This window comes from Phacochoerus africanus, chromosome 14 (assembly GCF_016906955.1).
Source record: "Phacochoerus africanus isolate WHEZ1 chromosome 14, ROS_Pafr_v1, whole genome shotgun sequence".
Lineage (NCBI taxonomy): Eukaryota > Metazoa > Chordata > Mammalia > Artiodactyla > Suidae > Phacochoerus > Phacochoerus africanus.
Window position 1 is genome coordinate 54,334,446 of NC_062557.1, and position 21,552 is coordinate 54,355,997.

The 21,552-nt window shown below is 53.7% G+C and overlaps 1 protein-coding gene across 2 annotated transcripts in view; it reads right to left on the reverse strand.

Annotated features, from left to right (window-relative positions):
* The window catches only part of GAS7 (growth arrest specific 7), a 219,529-nt gene that overhangs the window by 144,030 nt on the left and 53,947 nt on the right, over positions 1-21,552 (reverse strand). The window contains exon 1 of one of the 2 annotated variants that reach the window (XM_047757249.1): positions 6,605-6,824. The exons of the other annotated variant lie outside the window; for it this stretch is intronic. Coding sequence (XP_047613205.1) covers positions 6,605-6,814 — 210 coding nt within the window. The 5' untranslated portion in view covers positions 6,815-6,824. Of the gene's footprint in view, positions 1-6,604; positions 6,825-21,552 lie in introns of those variants that run through there. 2 annotated transcript variants of the gene reach the window in all.

Sequence of the window (21,552 nt, forward strand, 5' to 3'; positions counted from 1 at the left end):
AGCCAGATGTATATATTATCCAAAACAAAAAAAAACCCAAAAAGGTTATGTGTGGAGCAAAGTGTGGCCCCAGGCGTGAAGGGGAGCGATGGGTCCCACGTCCACTGCCCCACTTCCTGCTCCAGGACCTCCCCTGAGCCCCATTTCTGAAATCACACTTGTGAAATAAGCCTGTTGGATCTGATGAGCCATCTCTGAGGCCCCTTCCAGCATTGCAGCCTGTGAGTCATCGGAAAAAGCAGAGGGAGCCGGGGACCCGCCCATCCAGCCCTCCCTCTACCGCGCCCCTGTTCACCAAACAACACCTACAAAACACCACCAGCCCCTGTAAAGTCAGGATGCCTTTCTACAGAGCTCCCTGGGAAAGGCTTTCCACCACACCTGCTCAAGTGAGCAGCCTGAGCAGGCGGGGACTCTGTAAATCTCTCTGGGCAGTGACAAGTTTAAACCGGGTCGTGGTGCCAAGGGACCTGAGAGGGGCGTCTTTCCAGGGCCCTGGCTGGGATGGAGCTGGCAGAGGCAGTCAGTCTCTCTCCGCGCAGGTGTTGGAAGTGAAGAACGAACAGCATTTCTCACGTCTCCTCCCCTTATCCCTACCCCCCAGTGTCCTCACTTAGGAGGCCAAGTCGGATGGTCAGGCTCAAGGCGAGTTCCACAACCCCCTGCACGCCCGCGCTGTGAGATGCGCCGGAGATGGAGGAAAGAGAACAGGCAGTTAGAACAGCATCTTCGCGCCTGCTGCACACACAACATCTGGTCTGGAAAAGAGAGCTGCATCTCCATGCCTCTGGCAAGGTTAGCTGCCCTGGGCACACACCTAGCTATGCCAGTCCGTGCGGTGGCCACTGCCAAGTTGCCCCCAGAGACCTTCTCTGGCATCGCTCAAACTGGACAGCATGATCAGCTAACTCGCGATCGGTCCCCATCTCATCCCGAAAGGCAGATGACGGGGGACAGGGAAGGGCCAGGCTCCGCTCTTCTGCTCTCCTCCCGGCCTGGAGGAATATTCTTAGCTTATGACTAGTCCAGCTCCTCAGCATCTACACAGGAGACCAGGAAAGGAAAGAGAGAAGAAAAGAAGAGGCTGGGATCCAATGATGCCCCTCCTTGCCAGGAGCTCTGAAGGCTCAGGAGGAGGAAATGGAACCACGAGGTTAAAAGACGACTCGGAATCTTCAGGCTTAACAGATGATGACACGAGTGATGTATACGGTTCCTGGTGGCCTTGCCTTTTTGGAGATGAATGTCTTTGTATTTCTAGATGTGCAACCTGCAACCTCATCTCCTATTAGCATGGATGAGCAAAATCTCGCCGCCAGACGACCCAAGAATGGTCTCTAGCTGCCTGCCTGGCACCTCACCAGCGTGCTCCTTGGACACGGCACACGAAATCTCTCCCACAGTATAAAACAGGCCTCACCACTTCCCACGGGCCTTTTCTCAGCCTTCACTTCTCCCCAAGATCCTTGCAGCTGTTGCCTTTACGCCCTGAGACTTTTCCCTTGATGGTCCATGACACTAAGCATTCAGTGCCCTCTCCGCCTGGGAGCTGGAGCAGAATGATTCCATTCCCCTGCCTCTGGAATCAACTGATCTTGACTTTCCCCTGGGTACCACTCTTGTTCCTTCCTCAGGCCACACAGTTAGGACGATCCACTTCCCAACTATGCCATCCTAGGCTCTACTGCACAAGTGCCTAGTGATAATCCTTTTTTGATGGAAGTACTGAGAGTTTTAGAATCTTTCCAAAGAGGTGACTAAGCTAGAAAATGACGTCGACACAGAGGAAAGTAGAGCCAAGAGATGGAGAGTTCTAATGACACTGGCTTTGCCTCTTCTTCTCCTTTTATTCACTGCTGAGTAACAAATTAGCCCGAAACTCAGTGGCTTCGAACAACTAAAGTGTCATCTCGGTTTCTGCAGGTCAGAGTTCTGGGTCCAGTTAACCCAGACTTGGAGCCTGACCCAGGGTTGCTCACAAAGCTGCAGCGCAGGGCTGTAGTCTCCTCAAATCCCCTCCAGCAAATCCCCTTCCAAGTTCATTCACGTGGCTGTGTGCCGACCTCAGATCCTTGCTGGCTGTCGAGGCGTGAGCTACTTGCCAAGAGATGCTTGAGTTCCTGGCTTTCGTGATGATTCCTCTTCTGAGTTCTGGCAGCTGGGGGGAGAGGACCCATCTTCGAAGGTGGGCTCTCAGTTTCTCAACTGTTTCCTTCCTCTTCCCTTGTTCAGGACCAAGCTGCGTGGCCCAAGGCACCCCACCCTTTCAGGACCTTCTTTGAAATTGTCTAAGGAGCCTGAATCAGCAGGGATTGGGAGAACCTATGAGCAGCACCCTCCATATACCCAAATGGGTCAGTCCCTCCACCCATGAAGCCCGTATTTAAGGTAGACCAGATGCCCCTAGGAGCCCCAGACTGGGTACCGATAGGGTCATCCCAGGACCCTGTAAAGGTTCCAGAGCAGCCTGGTGAGCAGACACACCTGCTAACCAACATGGCATTTCTTTGGTGGGACTGTGTAAGACGGGGCAACTAGATGGCCTTGGCGTGCTGAGTTAGGGTGGCCCAAGTTGTTTATATAGACATGGGCCCACACATGGCCTACTTCAGCCACCTACTCTCACGGGCATGCCCTTGACCTGGTCATCCCCTTGACCTGGTATTTTAAATCAGTGCTTCTCAAGCCTGGATGAACATGAAACTCACCAGGGGAACATTGAAAAAGCAGCGTGCCTGGGATCTAGCCCATACAGATTAATCAGAATCTCAATCAAAATCAAAATACCCAGGCTCGGGGTGTGTGTGTGTGTGTGTGTGTGTGTGTGTGTGTGTGTGTGTGTGTGTGTGTGTGTGTGTGTGTGTGTGTGTGTGTGTGTGTGTGTGTGTGTGTGTGTGTGTGTGTGTGTGTGTGTGTGTGTGTGTGTGTGTGTGTGTGTGTGTGTGTGTGTGTGTGTGTGTGTGTGTGTGTGTGTGTGTGTGTGTGTGTGTGTGTGTGTGTGTGTGTGTGTGGTTTTGTTTTGGTTTGTTTTTTAGGATCTCCAGATAATCAAAATACCCAGGCTCGGGGTTGTGTGTGTGTGGAGAAAAATGTGAGAAAAAGAATATATAAATGTGGAGTTCCTGTCGTGGCACAGTGGTTAACAAATCCGACTAGGAACCATGAGGTTGCGGGTTCCATCCCTGGCCTCGCTCCGTGGGTTAAGGATCCGGCGTTGCCGTGAGCTGTGGTGTAGGTTGCAGACGTGGCTCAGATCCCGTGTTGCTGTGGCTCTGGTGTAGGCCGGTGGCTACAGCTCCGATTCGACCCCTAGCCTGGGAAGCTCCATATGCCGTGGGAGCGGCTCAAGAAAAGGCAAAAAGACAAAAAAAAAAGAATAGATACATATATGACTGGGTCACTTTGTTGTACAGTAGAAACTGAGAGAACACTATACATTGACTATAATGGAAAAAACAAAAATTATTAAAAAAAAAAAAAGCAAATTCAACGGGCAAATAATTTAGACTTCTCTGGGACCCATTGGAAATCACGCGTCTTCCTAAGTTCCCCAGTGCAGAAGTGCTAGAGTCTTGCCTCCAAGTGGGATCCAAAAAAGGGCAGAATCTGCATGTTAACACATCCCCAGGTGACTCATTTGCACGTTCACGTTGAAGAAGCAGAGTTCAAGGCATCTGGCCACCTAGCATGGTTCCCCAATGATTTGTCTTCTGTTTTCACAACAACCACTCCATCCTTTTTCTCAGATAATGGCCTGGCCTCGCACGTCACTCAGAAAGACGAGAGCCGTCTGACAGCAAGTGCTCGTCCACCCGCTGCCCAAACTCCATCCCACCCGTCGGTGCCCATGTTCCCAGCTCCCCTCCCATCACAGTGACGAAAGGCCCTGTCTAAGGCAACCGACCTGTCTTCCACCTGTCAGCACGTAACGCCTGGCTTAAAAACGTAAGAGAGGATGAACAAAGTCCTAGTACAAAGCATAGGGAACTCTGCGCGATAGCCTGTGATAATGGAAATATGAAAAAGAATATATACACCTGGGTGTGTGTGCAAATGAATCACTTTGCTGTACAGCAGAAATTAACACAACATGGTAAATCGACTGGATGTCAATAAACTTTAAAATACATAAATCGGGAGTTCCCGTCGTGGCGCAGTGGTTAACAAATCCAACTAGGAACCATGAGGTTGCGGGTTCAGTCCCTGCCCTTGCTCGATGGGTTAAGGATCTGGCGTTGCCGTGATCTGTGGTGTAGGTCGCAGACACAGCTGGGATCCCGCGTTGCTGTGGCTCTGGCATAGCCCGGTGGCTACAGCTCCGATTAGACCCCTAGCCTGGGAACCTCCATTTGCCAGGGGAGCGGCCCTAGAAAAGGCAAAAAGACAAAAAAATAAAAATAAAAATAAATAAAATACATAAACCAAAATTTTTTAAAAAGAAAGCTAAATCTATCCTTTGACCCCTCCCCCGCTCCCTGCTCCCTGCCCCTGCGTGTTCCTTCGCGTCTCATTACAGTGACTCTTTTCACCAAAAGACCTCCTGACAGTCGGGACCCCTGCTTCCTGACCTCCAATGCTCGCGCACCCGCTCCACTGAGCCTGACGTCCAAGGTCAACCAAGGCCTCCAAGCTGGTACCAAAGCAAGGGCACCCGGGACTCTCCTTGACGATCCTCAGCCAGACGGCAACCTTCAACATTCCCTCCTTCTGGAAACCACGACTTCTGGTGGCTTCTGTGGCCTCTCACGTTTTCCCAAGTCGTCTCCAACTAGATCTCCGCCCAGGCGCAACTGTAAATGCTACAGCAAGCTCCTGCCCCTCGCTTTCGTTCCTCTCTTTTTTGAATTTTTTATTTTTATTTTTTGGCCACGTCCACGGCATGTGGAAGGTCCCGAGCCAGGGATCGAACCCAAACCACTGCAGGGACGATGCCAGATCCTTAACCCACGGAACCACACGGGAACTCGCCTTCTTTCCTCTCTGCTTCTACCCTCTCCTTATAGGCCTGACCCTGCCCGTCCCAGGGCTTTCTACACCCTCTATTTATGGATGCCCCTCAATCCACTTCTCCAGCCCTGACCTCTCCCCCACATCCACCTGGCTACTTGTCAGCACTACACAGATGCTCTGGAGGAATCTCTAACAACCCCCCACACCTTCCCGGCTTCCACAAACAAAGCAAAACCAAACCTGCTCTCCAGGCCTCATTTTAGCAAAGGGCACCACGATCCATCATGGTGCTAATGCGCCAAATCTAGGATCCCCAAGTTCAAGTTCTCACCTTACCAATCCAGCCCCTCGCAACTCCCGTCAATCCACCTCCAAAACTCAGCCGGAACCCACCCATGTGTTTCCGTTTCCAATGCTGCCACCGTGGTTGCCAAGGTGCCATCAGCACTCGCTACCATCCCAGTGACCTTCTGACTGGTCTCCGAGTTCCACTCTTCATCCCCTACAAGCCATTCTCAACACGGCAGCCAGAGCAAACGCATAAAACAGGAACCTATGGCAGCCTTCTAACTAAAATCATCCAAAGGCTTTGCGCTCCTCCTTGAAAGAATAAATCCACACTCTTTAGTCTAACAAAACAATAAAATCTGCTTTCTATTATTCTGCACCCCACCCCCTTCAGCCACACCAAACTTTCTCACTCAATGCCATGCAATGCAGTGGATACCAGTTGTAGTTTGACTTTTTTGGGTTAAGTATTTTTTTTCTTTTTTGGCCGCCCTGCAGCATATGGAGAACCTGGGCCAGGGATCAAATCTGAGCCGCAGTTGAGACCTACGCTGCAGCGACAGCAACGCTGGATCCTTAACCCGCTGTGCCGGGCTGGTGATCAAACCTGCGTCCCAGCGCGCTCCGGAGACGCCACAGATCCTGTTGCGCCATGGGGGGAGCTCCTCAAGTTAAATTGCAATTAATGAAAATGAAAAGAAAACGTGAAATGTGCTCCTAAGTCTTCCGAGGCAGTGTCCCGGGTGCTGAGCTGTCAAACAGGGCTGGGGGGCAGCGCTGTTCTAGGTTTCCCTGGATGGCTTCTGCACTGTCACCTCTGCTGCAGTGCCCACTCCCCAATCCCTGCCACCCCCACCCCCGCTCTTCCTATGGCTGGATTCTGCCATCAGCTTAAGTGGGAGTTTCCCCCAGAAAAACCCAATCTACAGGAGCCTCCGTCTGGTTACTGCCAATGGTATGAACCAATTTCTTCTCCACCATTTCCCACTAACACTCTCCCTGTTGGCTTGGGTGTGTCTGTTTACTGCCCCACACATAAACCTCCTCACCGCAAAGCAGACCTGGCAATCAAGGGCCTCATCAGCCTTGCTCTTGACATTCCGGCACCTGATACACCTGCTCAGGTAGTGTCACTCCCATTTCCTCCTCTATTTCTCCATCTTCCCCACCACCACCCAGCCTGGGCCCTCATCCATGGCACGCGGCAGACAGCTCCACAAGCTGGATCCTGCCTCAGCCCTGCCTTGACCTTGGCAACCCTAGCAGGTGAATTGCATTAGCACTCCCCTTGTCAAATCAACTCCCTGTCCCTGTCCTTCTGACCTTGAATGGCCTCCGTGTCCCCAGATGTGCATGCTTGTCCTACCTCCACACAGCAGTCAAGTCTCTCCCTCTGCCCGGTGCACTCTCCTGGCTTCTTGGTGTGGCCACACCTTCTCCTGCCTCCCAGGTGTGGCTCAGGTGGCAGTTCCTCTGCAGACACCGGCCCCTCCTCTGGTCTCCTCCAGCACTTCCTGTCCTCAGACCAGCTCGGGCGCTTACTCACCAAGGCCCGCCTTCCACCTCCCGGGTGCATACTCACACACAGCATCTCTGAGAAGAGCAGGGCTTCTCACACTTTACTGGGGAGAAAAGTCACCTGGAGAGTTCCTAAGGAGTGCACAGTCAAGGCTTCATGAAGTGGGATCTGATCTAGGCCTCTGTTCTTGTCCCACACTCCCTAGGTGACGTGGAGACCTGCCAAATGGGAGCTGTACTGATTTTTTTTTCTGCTTAAAATTTTTATGTATTTATTTTTAAATTACTCAATGAATTTTATCACATTTATACTTGTAAAATGATCATCACAACCCAATTCTACAGCATTCCTATTCCAAACCCCGAGCACATCCCCCCACACCCCAACATGTCTCATTTGGAAACCATAAGTTTTTCAAAGTCTGTGTGAGTCAGTATCTGTTCTGCAAACAAGTTCATTGTGTCCTTTTTTTAGATTCCACATGTAAGTGATAGCATATGATGTTGGTGTCTCACTGACTGACTTCACTTAGCACGATAATTTCTACGTCCATCCATTTTAACGGCTGAGTAATATTCCATTGTGTATATGTACATCTTCTTTATCCACTCCTCTGTCAATGGGCATCATGTGTGGTATCATATGATATATGTCCTTGTCTGACTTACTCCATTTCGTATGATAATCTCTAGGTCCATCCATGTTGCTGCCAATGGCGTTATTTCATTCTTTTTTATGGCTGAGTAATATTCCATCATATACACGTGCCACATCTTCTTTTTCCATTCCTCTGTTGATGAACATCTAGGCTGCTTCCATGTCTTCGCCATTGTGAACAGCAAGCTGCACTGTTTTAGAACATCAGAACTTCAACAGGAGTTGTCCAAGTTCTGCCCATTTCCACCAACTGAGAACACCTGGGAAGGACCCCACTTGGTTAACAACCTCCTCTCACACAAGCGTGTTCTCCTTTGAGTATTGAAAGCTACCCTCCGACTGAAAAAGGGTCCCCCGAGTGGATCCACATCTTCATCCCTGGAACTTGCAGGTGTTACCTAATATGGCAAAAGGGACTTGGCAGGTGCAGTTAAGCTAAGAGTGTGGCAATGAGAAGGTTCTGCTGGGTTACCTGGGTGAGCCCTAAATACAATACGAGGGTCCTTATAAGAAGGAGACAGGAGGAGTTCCCTGGTGGTTTGGTGGCTAGGATGTGGTGCTTTGGCCACTGCGGCCCAGCATGCGTGGTCGAAAAAAAAGGAGACAAGGTCAAAGAGGGAAGAAGCCAACAGGAGGGCAGAAATGGGGAGAACACAATAGAATGTGCAGCCATGGGCCACAAAAAAAGCTTCGAGAAGAAGGAAAAGGAGAGCAATGGATTCCCCCCAGAGCCTCCAGAAGGAGCCAGACCTGGGATGTTGATTTTAACCTTGCGACGCATTTCAGACTTCAGACCTTCAGATCTATAGGAGAGGATGTGTTCTTTAAAGCTGCTGCGTTGGTGGCAATAGGAAACGAATACACTTCCTTTTCTGTGATACCGTGAGGTCGGCTTCTAAGTGTCCAAGGATGCTGACATTCTCCAGAGCTCATTATTGAAGGATAAGCATGAGAAGCTCCACGCGGACAGGGCTAGCTCGCTTGGTTCATGCCTGTGTCCACAGGGCTTTGCTCGGGGTCAGCCGCAGACGTGTGCGGATGGCCAAACTCCTCAAGGAAGGCCCGTATTCCAAGGCGGAATTGGGCCCCTCCCCAGTGTGTTCCACACTAAGGGAAACACATGAAGGTCCAGCAACAGCTGACCGCGCTTGAACACCTCGGGGAGAACTGCAGCTGTATTCCGACGTGAGGAAACCCAGGTCAGATACACTGTGTCTCATCCTGAAATGTATGGCTAAGAGCTGTGCCACCCAATATGGTACCACCAGGCGCATATAACAATGTAAAGATAAGTTAATTACGGAGTTCCTGGTGCCATGCCGTGGAAACAAATTCAACTAGGATCCATGAGGATGCAGGTTTGATCCCTGGCCTCGTTCAGTGGGTCGGGGATCTGGCATTGCCGAGCGCTGTGGCAGACACAGCTCGGATCCAGCGGTGCTGTGGCTGTGGTGATTCGACCTGTGGTCTGGGAACTTCCATATGCCGCAGGTAAGGCGCTAAAAAAAGCACTGAATAAATGAATGAATGAATGAATGAATGAATAAAAGTTAATTACAAAGAAAATGGAAGACCCAGCCCCTGGGCCACACTAGCCACATCTCAAGGACTCACCAGCCACATGTGAGTGGCCGCTGAACCGGATCGCACAACTAGAGAGCCTTTTCATCATCACAGATCTACTGAACTGGGCTGACTACGAGCATCTCCCCGAATGCACTTGGCTCCCCAACTAGAAAACCTTAGGGGGAGAGAAACACGCCACCCGACCCCAACCTACTCTGGAATCCGTTCTTGAGCATGAGTCCTAAGACACACAGCTTGGAGTCCAGAGATTCTGGCCCACATTGGCCTGACTTTTCATTAAAAAGACTCTATCTCTGGACAGTGAGAAGCCAGAAGAGCAGGTAGGGAAACTGCAAATAAGAGGCAGGACTTACGCGGGGAAGGGGGGAGGAGTTTAGAGAGGGAAGAAGCAGGGAAGGGTAGGGGGGCAGCACTGAGGAAATGGACTCTGGCAATGTTATCATGAGCAGAAAATTCAAATGCCAAAAAGAAGGCCTCCCGTGAGTTCAAAAAGAACGTCAAACAATCACCAACCTACAGAGGGGCTGCACCACTGCTCAGAAATCAACTGAAAGCAAAGACACAAAACTTTTCCATGTAGAGAATTTAGGAGTTCCCATCAGCAGAAACAAATCTGACGACGAACCACGAGGTTGCAGGTTCGATCCCTGGCCTTGCTCAGTGGGTTAAGGATCCGGCGTTGCCGTAAGCTGTGGTCTAGGTCACAGACACAGCTCGGATCTGGCGTTGCTATGGCTGTGGAGTAGGCTGACAGCTATAACTCCAATTTGACCCCTAGCCTGGACTCTCCATATGCCATGAATGCAGCCCTAAAAAGCGGGAAAAAAAAAAAAAAAAAAAAAGAAGAAGAAGAAGAAGAAAAAAGAAAAAGAAAAGTAAATTTAAAAATTTAAAAATGCACAGTGCTGGTGAGGCTGTGGGTAAATGGACACTCGCAGACCTAGCTGGTGGAAGGGTAACAGAGCCGCCTCATCGGAGACAACCTGGCACTTTCTAACAAAATTACAAACATACTCTTTGCTCCAGCTTTTCAACTTCAAGGACTGATCCTTCCCTGACATTCCCCCGTGTGCAGAATGAAGGGGGCACAGGGTACAAACAGCAGGTTAAGGTAACAAGAAAAGATGACAAGCAACCTATATGCCGAACGGTGAAATGAGTCAAGAAGGCATTTAAAATATGAGGACCCTTTTTTTTGGGGGGGGAGGGGGGCATGCCCCCGGCATGTGGAAGTTTCCAGGCCAGGGATCAACCCTCCACTACAGGAGCGACTTGAGCCGTGGCAGTGATGCCAGGCCTTTAACCCACTGTGTCACCAGAGAACTCCCCCGAAAATATCTTTCCATTGACTAAGCTGCAAGATACATTTTACAGGTTTAAAAAGACTGCAGCAAGAAAGAGAAAAAGGGATCTACCACAGGTATGAAGGAAGTAAAGGCACAGGAATATCTGTTAATATCTGCACTATTTCTTCTACATTCACAAGAAACTGGTAACCTGCTCACCTCTGAGGAAGGGGATTGAGAGGCAGAGGATGGGGGTGGGAGGGAGGAAACTACTTGTATTTTTCAGTGCCTATCAAATGTCAGAATTGATCGATATTTTACCTATTCAATATGAATAAAATTAACCAATAAAGATACACTCTGGGGATGTACACTCAACGGAATTTGAAACCTACCCCATGCACACCCTTCTGCATGAATGCTGCAACAGCAAGGAGAAGACTGATACCTACCTGCCCAGCCTCCATGAGCCCCCAGGTGCCACGGAAGCCTCTGTCCCCTCCCCCCCACAGCAGGTGTCCCCTCCCTGCTGGCCTCCAAGGAGCAGTTCCCAAAGCTCTGGCCCTCAGCAACCCTGGGCTGTGATCCAGCCTTGGAAATGACCGGGGGTGGTGCTGCCTCTGCACAAATCCCAGCTTCCGGGTCCCATTTCCAAGAGGGGGTGCCACCCCGTTCCAGGGCGCCCGTTGTCATGGCCAATGATGCCCTGACAGCCTCTCACACTAGGGGAGACGATGCAAGCGAGTCCCACGGCTGCGTCCGATAATCACTATGGACACCAGCCACCAGCCTGTATCAGGTCTGTGTCCAATTAGCCACCCCCACAACAACACCATGGCAACGAAGGTAATATTATTGTTCCCCAAAGAAAAAGAGAAACACTCACACACAACGTGCAGCATGCAGCTTTCGGCTTTCAAAGCCACAGAGATAAAAGGCTTCTCCACGCCCTGCGACGTGTGCCTCTCACTTCCCAAAACAGCTTCTTCGATGAGAAGCCACAGGCTCGGGCAGTTACCTCTGCACACCCCTCCAAGCTGTGTCCCCTTCACAGCAAGCAGGCGAGCTGGGAGCGGGGGCTGCACGCTTCTCTGTGCCTCCCTCCTGGAGGCAGGGAGGCCGGCTGGAGGCCAGACAGCCTCCAGGTGATGTTCTAAGCCGCCCTCTGGCTTGTCTGGCTGGCTGGCTGGCCGGCTGACTGGCTTCTCTGTGCCAGACCCAGGCTGGGCACTGGGGTTTTGGTGGTTGCAGCAATGAGCCACACACTAATTTTCAGACCCCAATGTGGAAAGCATTAACCCAAATGGAAAGACATAAATCAGGAAGGGAGCTCATGGCACGGAGGAAACCAGCTCGTCTTGGAGCGCCTGGGCTGTTGCACAAGAGTGAGTCACCCGCCAGCAGAGGGAGGACCGGGGGGGGGGGCGGCGGGGGGGCAGTGGGGGGAGCCCCAGGGGACAGGCGGGTGCACAGGCTGGGGGTGGGGGGAGCAGCGCAAAAACACAGCTGTAAGCTCATCACTAACTGCACTTCATCAGCAGCCTGGGGAGAGGGGGCAAAATGTCAAGTCCCCTCCCCAGCTCAGGAAGTGTTTCAAAATGTGTCCACCCCTCCGGAGAAGGGGGCAGGAAGGAGTCTTCCTAATAGCCAACTGGTCACCCTTTACAGCCTGCAGCTGCGTCCTGGGAAGCAAACCTCAGACCCTCCTGAAAGAAGGGCTCCCTTATCCTTCTTTGCTCCTCCTTGGCCAGGCACCCCGCCGTTTGGGGGAGCTCAAGCCTGCGGTGCCCAGGGTGGGCACACGACTCCTGCCCCACCGGCTCGCCCATCACTGATGTTTTCTTTATTTTTTTTTGTCTTTTTAGGGCCGCACCCATGGCATATGGAGATTCCCAGGACAGGCATCAAATCGGAGCTACAGCTGCCGGCCTACTCCACAGCCACAGCAACGTGGGACCTGAGCCACGTCTGCAACCTACACCACAGCTCATGGCAATGCCGGATCCTTAACCCACTGGGCGAGGCCAGGGATCGAACTCACGTCTTCAGGCATCCTAGTCGGGTTCTTAACCCACTGAGCCACAATGGGAACTTTCTTAGTCTCCCTTTCCGTCTTCCAAACACCCCATCCTCCACGCACGCACGCTTCCCATCCTCCTCCCCGGGGAGAACCTCCTGGTTTCCTTTAAGATCTTGCCTCAGCCACCCATTCCTCTGCCAGGAGTGATTCCCAGCCTTCACGTTCTAAGCACCCGCCCCGAGCGAGGTCCTGCTGCCCCCGGGGGTGGGGTGGGAGGAGGAGCCCCAAAGAGTTGCCGGAGAGGAAAGCACCAGCAGGTCTGAGCCCTGGGGGCTCTAGAAATTACCACATCACGTCTGTCGTACCTTGGAGCAAGACCCCTCTCCCCCAAGGTCACCTTCACCTTGCTGAAAAGAACAGCCTGGGCTTAGAGAACAGCAGGGTCCCTTAGACTCTGACAAAGCTTCGAAAGAAACGCACAGACACTAAACTCACCTGACACACGGGGTAATAGCCCGGTTTTGTGGGAAGGTGATGAGTGATGCAGGAAAAGACAGGGCAGGATAAAGGGATGGGCAATTAAGAGTGAGCAAGACACTCCAAGGAGAGGAAGGAGTGGGTTGGTTTTTGGTGGTGGCTGAACCAAATTATCACCAGCTAAGAGCCTTAAAGTTACATCACAAAGGTACTATCTCACAGCTCTGGAGTCAGAAGTCTAAAAGGGGTCTCATGGGGTGACCGTCACGGTGCTGGCAGGCCCGGCTCCTTACAGAGGTCCTAGGAGGGAATCCACTTCTCCGCCTCTTTCGCTTCCAGAAGCTGCCCGCCCCCCTCGGCTCGGGGCCCCTGCCCCCGCTCTCGACCTCTTGCTTGTGTTGCCACATCTACTCCTGAGCCTGACGCTCCCGCCTCCCCCTTATAAAGACACTTGTCCTTACACTGGACCCACCTGAATAAGCCCAAATCATCGCAAGAGCCTTCCTGGAATCACCCCTGCGACATCCTGCCTGCCTAGTAAGGTTAACGCCCACGGGCTCTGGGGATTAGGACAGGGACCTCTTTGCTCAATCCACCTAGGAGGAAGCGTGGCTGGAACATCTGAAGGATGCCACAGAGGCCAGGCTGCAGGTTAGAGATGAGCGAGGTGCGAGGGAGGAACGGCCATGAGGTCAAGGGCAGTCACAGGCCCGGGGGCACAGAGCCTTGTCAGCAAGATGAGGGAAGAGTCCTCAGCTCCTCCTCTGCCATCAAGGGGATGTTCTGAGAAGCAGTGTGACCTGACTGGACTTATTATTCGAGAAGAACAGCCTGGGGTCAGGAGGTGACTCCACTGGTCCAAGGACACAATGGGGGCTGCAGCTTGGGGCAAGATGACACAGCAGAGGTGGTGAGAAGTGGGTGGATTTTAAAAAATCTATTTGGAAGGAGGAGCCCACGTGCTAACTGATAAACTGAACACGGGACACGGGAGAAAAGAGGGTCACGGTTGTTGGGCCGGAGTGGCTGGAGGGACAGACTGAACACGACTGGCTGCGGGGGGTATGACATCTGAACAGGTTGAATGGCGACGCCAAGAGGGCACCTGGATATGGGTCAGGTCATATCCAGGTCATGGGCAAAAGGGAGCCAAGACTGGAAATGGACTTGCTGAGCACAGCTAAGGATCTCGTGGCAGGGGCCGGGGGTGGGGAGCTGCTGACAGAGGTCTAGGCTGGGCCCAAGCACCAGGCTGAGAGGTGGGGTCTGGACTTGACCCTGAGTAATGGGACACGCCTGGCTCCAGGTGTGGAGCTGGCCAGGACAACCTGGATTAATTCTGTGGGTCGGGCACCAGCTACTAGACAAGAAGAGAGAGGCTGAGTAAACAGGGATCTCATCTCGGCCCCAGTTGCTCAATCCAGCATTTTTCTACCTCTCAAGCCCAGAGGGTGGGGTCCAAGCTGTGGGGACAGGAGGGGGAGGGGAGAGGTTCAGGAATGCGGTCAGACCACAGGCTTCAGAATCCTTAGCTGCAGGCAGCTCTACTCACTACCTGGTCGTTCTCCCAGGGTCCTCACTGTCCTGCCCAAAGTTCTAGAAAGCCTTCCTGTATCTGAGCAATGGGCACTACCAGCATCGCCCTTCCTCTGGGGTCAAGGGCAGGTGGCCAGACTGGGCGTCCTCAGACATCTATTGCGCGTGGATCCTCAAAGACAGACAAGCCAAGCTCTTCCTGGGTGCTTTCGTCCATTCATTCACTTGACAGATACTCAGTGAGCACCCACCCAATGTCAGGTGCTGTTTCCAGACATTTGGAGCATGTCAGCAATGAGACAGGAGGGGAAAAACCTTGCCTCCATGGAGCACTGGTTCCAGCACGGGGGGAAAGAGACAATAAAAGCAGTAAATGTGTAAACTATGAAGAATAATAGAAGGTGCTGGAGCAAAAACACTAGACCAAGGTAAGAGAAATCACACGTTCAGGGTAGACTTGGAGAGCAGGTAGCAATTTTAAAGAGTTCAAAATGTTACAACTGCAGAGTTCTTGATGGCCTCGCAGTTAAAGATCCAGTGTTGCCACTGCTTGTGACGCGGGTTTGATCCTTGGCCTGGGAACTTCTGCATACCATGGGCACAGCCAAAAAAAAAAAAAGCAAAGTTATAACACTTCTTTTTTTTTTCTTTTGCCTTTTGTCTTTTTAGGGCCGAACCCACCGCATATGGAGGTTCCCAGGCTAGGGGTCAAATCGCAGCTGTTGCCACCAGCCTACACCACAGCCACAGCAACACCAGATCCGAGCTGCGTCTGTGACCTACATCACAGCTCACGGCAACGCCGGATCCTTAACCCACTAAGCGAGGCCAGAGGTCGAACCCGCAACCTCATGGTTCCTAGTCAGATTCATTTCCACTGCGCCACAACCAGAACTCCAGTTATAAGCACTTCTAGGTCACCGCGGAATATCTTTCTAACTCTTCTGCCCCCTAACCTTCCTCCCTTCCTCTCTCCCTCCAACAGTTACTTGAGTTCTCACCCTAGGCCAGCCCCAGGTGCTCCCCACCCTCCTGAAAACATTTTACTTCACATTTTATTACCCATTTTATTCAGAGAGGCAGAAATTGAGGCGCCTGCTAATAATTCAGTGGGTGATGAGTGGGATTCCTGCAAAGCGCTGAGCACAATGGCAGACACTCCCAAGAGGGTCTGATTCACGGTCAAGTCCCCGTCTACTCGTCCACTTCCTTCCTCCTCCCTCACACCCTGTCCTCACCATCACCCCAGGAGCTAGACTCCTATCGACTGGCTTGGGGGCCTCTGAACTAACTGTCCATTCCATGCGTGGGACCCCACATCTCCAGAAGCACCAGCCCCCGTCCTGGGGGCCCCTCCTGGCCCTCGTTTCCTCGGCTCTGCCCATCTCTGTCCTCTTGCTGAGCCTGGTCACTCCCCAGGCCACTGTGGCCTGGGGGCAGAGGAAGACAGGGGAGGATGTCACACTTTGGCTGTCTGGGGACCAAATGCGGCTGGGCAGCGCACGTCTCTGACCACGACTTGGAACTCTCTTATCAGAGGCACTAACCCACCGGCGAACTGCGAGTGAGCTAAGCACGAAGGCCGGCTTTTCCTGTCTGGAGGAAAGTCAAGGCTGGCCTTGGATGCACATCCCCGGCCGTCTTTTGGCCTCTGGACCCTCCATCTCCTCCCACTCTGCATCCAGCTGTGAGCCAGCTGGACCAGGGCTGGCCCCAGGCCCTGGTAGATGACACAGCCACGGACGGGAAGGAGCAGCCCACAGGAGCTGGCCCAGCCGCCCTCTCGTTCCTTCTGCTTTGCCGTGGACCCTCGGGTCTCATTTCTCCCCAAAGTTGAGGCACCTACACTCTTCCTTCCTGTCCTAAATCTCCCCTAAGGGGTCCAGCTAGACCAGGGTTCAATCCCCAAGACGCGAGGATGACTCTCACGGAATTGTTCTGAGCCCATCACACCTCAACAGCCATACAGGTGGGCAACCGGGGTCAGGGGTGGGGTGGGGAGGGGAGGCATGTGGGTGACACAGCTGCAGGAGCTCCACCCCCCCGCCATGTGTGGAACCCCAGTAACCAGTGGTTCAGATCACCAGCTCTGGAGACGGATGGCCTGGGCACAAACCCTGCCACGGACTTGCTAACCCTGAAAAAATGATCCCGCTTCCCTGTGACTCAGTTTCCCCATAAGCAAAATGGGCCCAACAGCACCCATAGGATTGTTGTAAGGATTACGTGAGTGAATAAATAAAGGTACAGGAGTTCCTGATGTGGCTCAATGGCATCGGCTGCATCTCTGCAGCAGTGGGACACAGGTTCAATCCCCCACCCAGCACAGTGGGTTAAAGATCTGGTGACGCCCAAGCGGCCGGAACTCCACATGCCCGCAGGGCAGCCAAAAATAAATAAAGTACAGTATCTAGAATGTGCCTTAAAAAACAGCAGGTGAGATGAAAATGCACCTATTATTAAAAATTTTTAAATCGAGAGATCTGTTTTGAAACAGTCTATCCAGAGTTCCCAGGTTAAGGATCCGGAGTTGCTGTGGTGTAGATGGCAGCTGAGGCTCAAAATGGATCCCTAGCCCGGAAACTTCCATATGCCACGGGAGCAGCCAAAAAAGATAAATACATACATACATAAAGGAGTGCATAAACCTGTGTGGCCACAGGCCCATTTATTAGTTGAGAAAACAGAGCAGATGTGGCTATGGAGGGGGAGGGAGGATTCGACCACGGACCACGGAGAGCACCTGCTTCTTCCTCGTCTGCTCCCGGGGACTCTTGGGTGCCCCTAGCACTCTGTCTAGAACCCTGCAACCCTCCCAGCCAGGGCACAGCACCAGACCTCGGCATTCCCTGAGACCCATTCCCCCAGGGGAAGACTTGGGAGGCAGTGAGCCCCTGACGCAAAGTCCCCAAAGCCCAAGGCGACAACCTGACCTCTCGCTACCGGCCATACAACTTCCACGCTTCAAGAGCACCATCAAAGCCCCAGCTCCAAACACCGTCAGTGCCGCAGCCCTTGTGGGAGACAAGACGGAGGGCAGAGAACATCAGAGGACACCGCTTGCTGATGAGCTGAGCGACCCCAACCCCCTGAGTGTGTTTCCCCATCTGTGAACCGCGGCGGTCTGGCTCCCCCAGCCCCACCCAGGAAACAGAGCTTCGCAAACTCTAAAAGCCTCAGAAACGGTCGGCCACTCTGCTTGCCTGCAACCTGCCCTCCCACTGAAGACCTGTCCAACAGTGCTTTCTCCTTGGAAAAGCCAGCATCTCTCAGGCCCCCTGGCATCCTTCACTGTCCCAAACACATGGGCTCGTGTGTGTGGCTCTATGTGAAAACAACTCATTTTCTCAAGCCAGACAAGGAGTCACCTGGGGCCTGGCCCCCTGGGACAAGCCACTGCCCCTGTGGCTGACAGCGGGTTGGGTTAACAGCCGCTGGAGGGAGGGTGACAAGCCCCCAGCTCAAAGTGGAAAACCCTGGCTCCCAACCTCATCCCCACTGCACACGCCAGTTACTCACTGACGGCCAGGAGTTTGGTTTTCTTCACCCATGAACCCTGACGTGCAGAATTAACCAAAATACGGGTAAAGGGGCAGGCTGAGATCATTGTCTTTTTTAAGGCCAAAAGGGGGACTCCACAGTCAAACATGTTTTAATAGCTCTTTATCTGAATGCTTTTGGATGCGGCTACGTTCTCGAGTTGCCATGGCCTTGACGCTCAAGAGTCACCTGTTGGCCCCTGGAAAGCACTGAAAGCCGTTTTCAAACACCCTCCTTAGAGCAGGGGTCCTGGAGCTCCCCCTGCAACAGAATTCCCTGGAGAGCAAGTTCTGCGTGGACTTCGGGCCCCACTCCTGCTTTCTGATTGAGCAGGTCTAAGGGGTGATTGCTGGTCCAGGGACCGCAGTCTGACAAGCCCGGCCTTAGAATCTGAAGGCTGGAAAGTACACAAGGAATCACACAACATGATGCCAAGAAAAGCCAGGGGACACTCTATACCCTGTGCCTAGTTAATGGCTCCTGGTCCGGTCCTGCTGTTGAACTGAGGCAAGGCTGTTCCAGCTCCCACTTCAGACACAGGCGGGGCCCAGATGGAGGCCCCAGGACCCATGCATCACCCACAAGCTGTGGGACCTGCTGGTCCCTGCTGCCTGTTCCTCGGGGTGGCAGAAGGAGACCACTGGGTCCTGGGGCTTCAATACCCAGGCCTCTGGGTGGCCTCTCCTTTGTCTGCGCCCCTAGCCAGGACTCTACCCTTCCAGGTGCAGGCAGGCACCGTTGTTTGGGGGAAGGCTCAAGGCTGGGAGGGTGGAGTCCGAGGCCCCCGCGAAGGGAAGGGGCATCAGGGGGCCCTGGGTAGCTGATTCCAGGCCAAGCCCCTCCATCCTAAGCAGAGCCTGGGGACAGTGGGCTCTGGGGGCGGGGGGCCGGGCAGGCACGCACACTGCTCCTAGTGTCCCTGCCACACAATGCACAAGGGGCCAGCGGGGCAGGCTGCCAGGGCCCACTCATGCCAGTACCATGTGGGAGCCCTTGCCAGGCTTCAGAGGGCCGGCTGAAGAAGCTGGACTCTGTCCTGGGGCACAGTCAGGCTCTATTCTTCTCTCAAGGGGGAATGCGTGACTCTCCTTGCCGTGAATGGGGGCCCCCCCCCATGAGGTGGAGGAAGAAACAGGGGCTTCACTGTGCCCGAGAGGGCGCCCCACGTGGCTCCCGGCTCCGACAGGCCCCTGGTGCCAGGGCCTTGCCCGAGCCTGCGACAAGGCCAGGCCGGGCTAAAGGTGGACAAGGAAGAGTGAAGGCCAGGGCAGCCTGGCCCTCAACCCCTGGAGACCTGATGCAAACGCAGAGTCGCAAGTAAGACCCAATAGGACAGGTCCTAGAGGGAAACGGCCTCCAGGACAGAGTTAGTTCCCAGACCCCAAAGGAAGGTCCCAGACCCGCCATGCACCCCACGCACACGCCCAAGCCCCTGCTGGCAGATACGGCCCCCTCTCACCTGGCCCATAGTGCCATTTGCATGCGGCAACAGACCTCATCAAGACCTCCCTTTAGGAGTTCCTGTTGTGGCTCAGAACCTGACACAGCCTCGGTGAGCATGCGAGTGTGACCCCCGGCCTCGCTCTGTGGGTTAAGGATCCGGAGTTGGCCGTGAGCTGTGCTATAGGTCGCAGTCGTGGCTTGAATCCGGCATGTCTCTGGCTGTGGTGTAGGCTGGCAGCTGCAGCTCTGATTTGACCTCTAGCCTGGGAACCTCCATATGCCACAGGGGCAGCCCTAAAAGAGACCAAAAAAAAAAGTCCTCCCTTTAGTTTGACAGAAAGAGCTACAAGGGATCCTGACACACGTCCATCCACCTGTTTAGGTGTCCAAGGGCCGAGGAATAGCCCACTTAAGAGCTTGGGTTACCGGCATGCACTCAAAGATTCGACTCACTCATATCTTAAGTCTGCAAGCAGAAAGCTGTCCCGTGGTGGAGGAAGTGACAGATGAGAATTACAGAGATGTGCCAGGGCCCAGGGGAGTGGAGGAGAAGTTACGTGCGCTGGAATAACTGAGGAAGGCCCGAAAATAAAGACAAGAATGTCTGCTCATCACCCACTCTGTGCCGAGTATATAATTGAGCAGCCACTTCTGAGTTCAAACCCGGGTCCTGCCCCTTCCTAAACTGGGTGATCTTCGTTAGCTGGGTCGGGTCTTAGACAGTTGGCCAGACTCAGCACCAGAGCCCAGGCGTCTGGACCCAAGTGAGGGCAGGCTGCTGACAGGCCTGGCAGCCTTGGGCACGTCACCCCGCCCCCCTAGAAACGAATGTCCTGGCAGGAGAGGGCTGCAGCCAGGCAGAGGCTGGTAAGTCCTGGCTGGCTTAGAGTGCTGCTGGCTGTTGTTTTGAGTCTGAATCAATCACCAACGTTACAAAACAGGGCGACTTCGCATTTCCAGCTGGGCACACGTTCCCCACCCTTGGCTGAGGCTGCCTGTCTCCAACGGGGCATATTTCCTTGCAGCTTAGTGACCTACCTGGCGCCTGACATCTGAATCTGTCACCCCCCCCACTTGAGATGATGCAACATTCCAGGACTGTGGGTAACTCTCTGGTCTGAATGCTGGGCTTAAGTAACAGGCAGAGACTCGGGGAGCCCCAGGAAGAACCGCACAAGCCCCTCCTTGGACCCGGCTCTGGCTCATATCAGGGGACTCCTGGTTTCCGGGGGGCACCACATGGACTTCTTTCTTCTGCACAGTCTGCACTCGGGGGCCGCTGGGGGCTGGCAGGGGGGCTTTGACTACTGGCTTCATTGTCTGGAGGAGATTGGGTCCCAAGAGCTACGTGAATGTTCACTTTTTCACTATTCCAGAACCTCGGTCACCATCAGCTCCACCCAGCTCCCCAAAAGCATTTCAACTTCCGCTCAGCGAGGGGCAGCCTCGGGGCTGGACTATTCGAGAACTTTGAACCTGGGAAATGCAGGACCTGGGCAAGGAGTCCCCGAAGCCCAGAGCTCTGACCCCATTCCCCTCAAAGCTGTGATCCCACCTCCATCACCCAAAGCCCCCGAGACTGAGCAAGCTCCCACCAGGCTGAGCAGACCAGCGCAGAAAGCGCTGAGCAAATCCTGGAATGCCAAGTCTCTCCCAAGAAACAGGGATAACACACAAGAGTCACAGAAAGATCTGAGCGATTCCAGGACCACCTCTGGGGCCACATACGCCCTGGACAGAGCACACATAAACACTGAGTCAGGACTCCAGACATCTGGACGGAGCTAATCCTCGCTCTGGGGCGTTCAGTTTGGGTGGACTCCCGGGAACAGTGGAGCCGGAGGAGGATCCGCGTCCAGTTTCCAGGGAATTGGGCCAGGCCTGGGAGCCCAGCACCCGGCCTTGCCCCAGCCGGCCGGTCCCACAGGAGGCCCTGGATGCATCCTCCTTGGCCACACCCGCCGTACCGGGGAGGCGCCACCGCCCAGCCCACACGTGGGAGGCAGAGGCCTCAGCGCTCCAGGATTCCATTCTGTGGTGGAGGCTTCTAGAGGAAATAATTCCCTAATCCCCTTCCGAAATCAAGGCCAAGAAACAACTTGCAGAGTCCCCCAGCCGACTGCTCCCTCTGCCCGGCTGTCCCTGCATTGACCTCCCAGAGCTAAGAAGCCATGGGCGGAGGATGGAGAGGCCGAGGGGGTAGGACGTGGGGCTCCTCATGCTCCCAGACCCACCCTTGATGCAGGCAG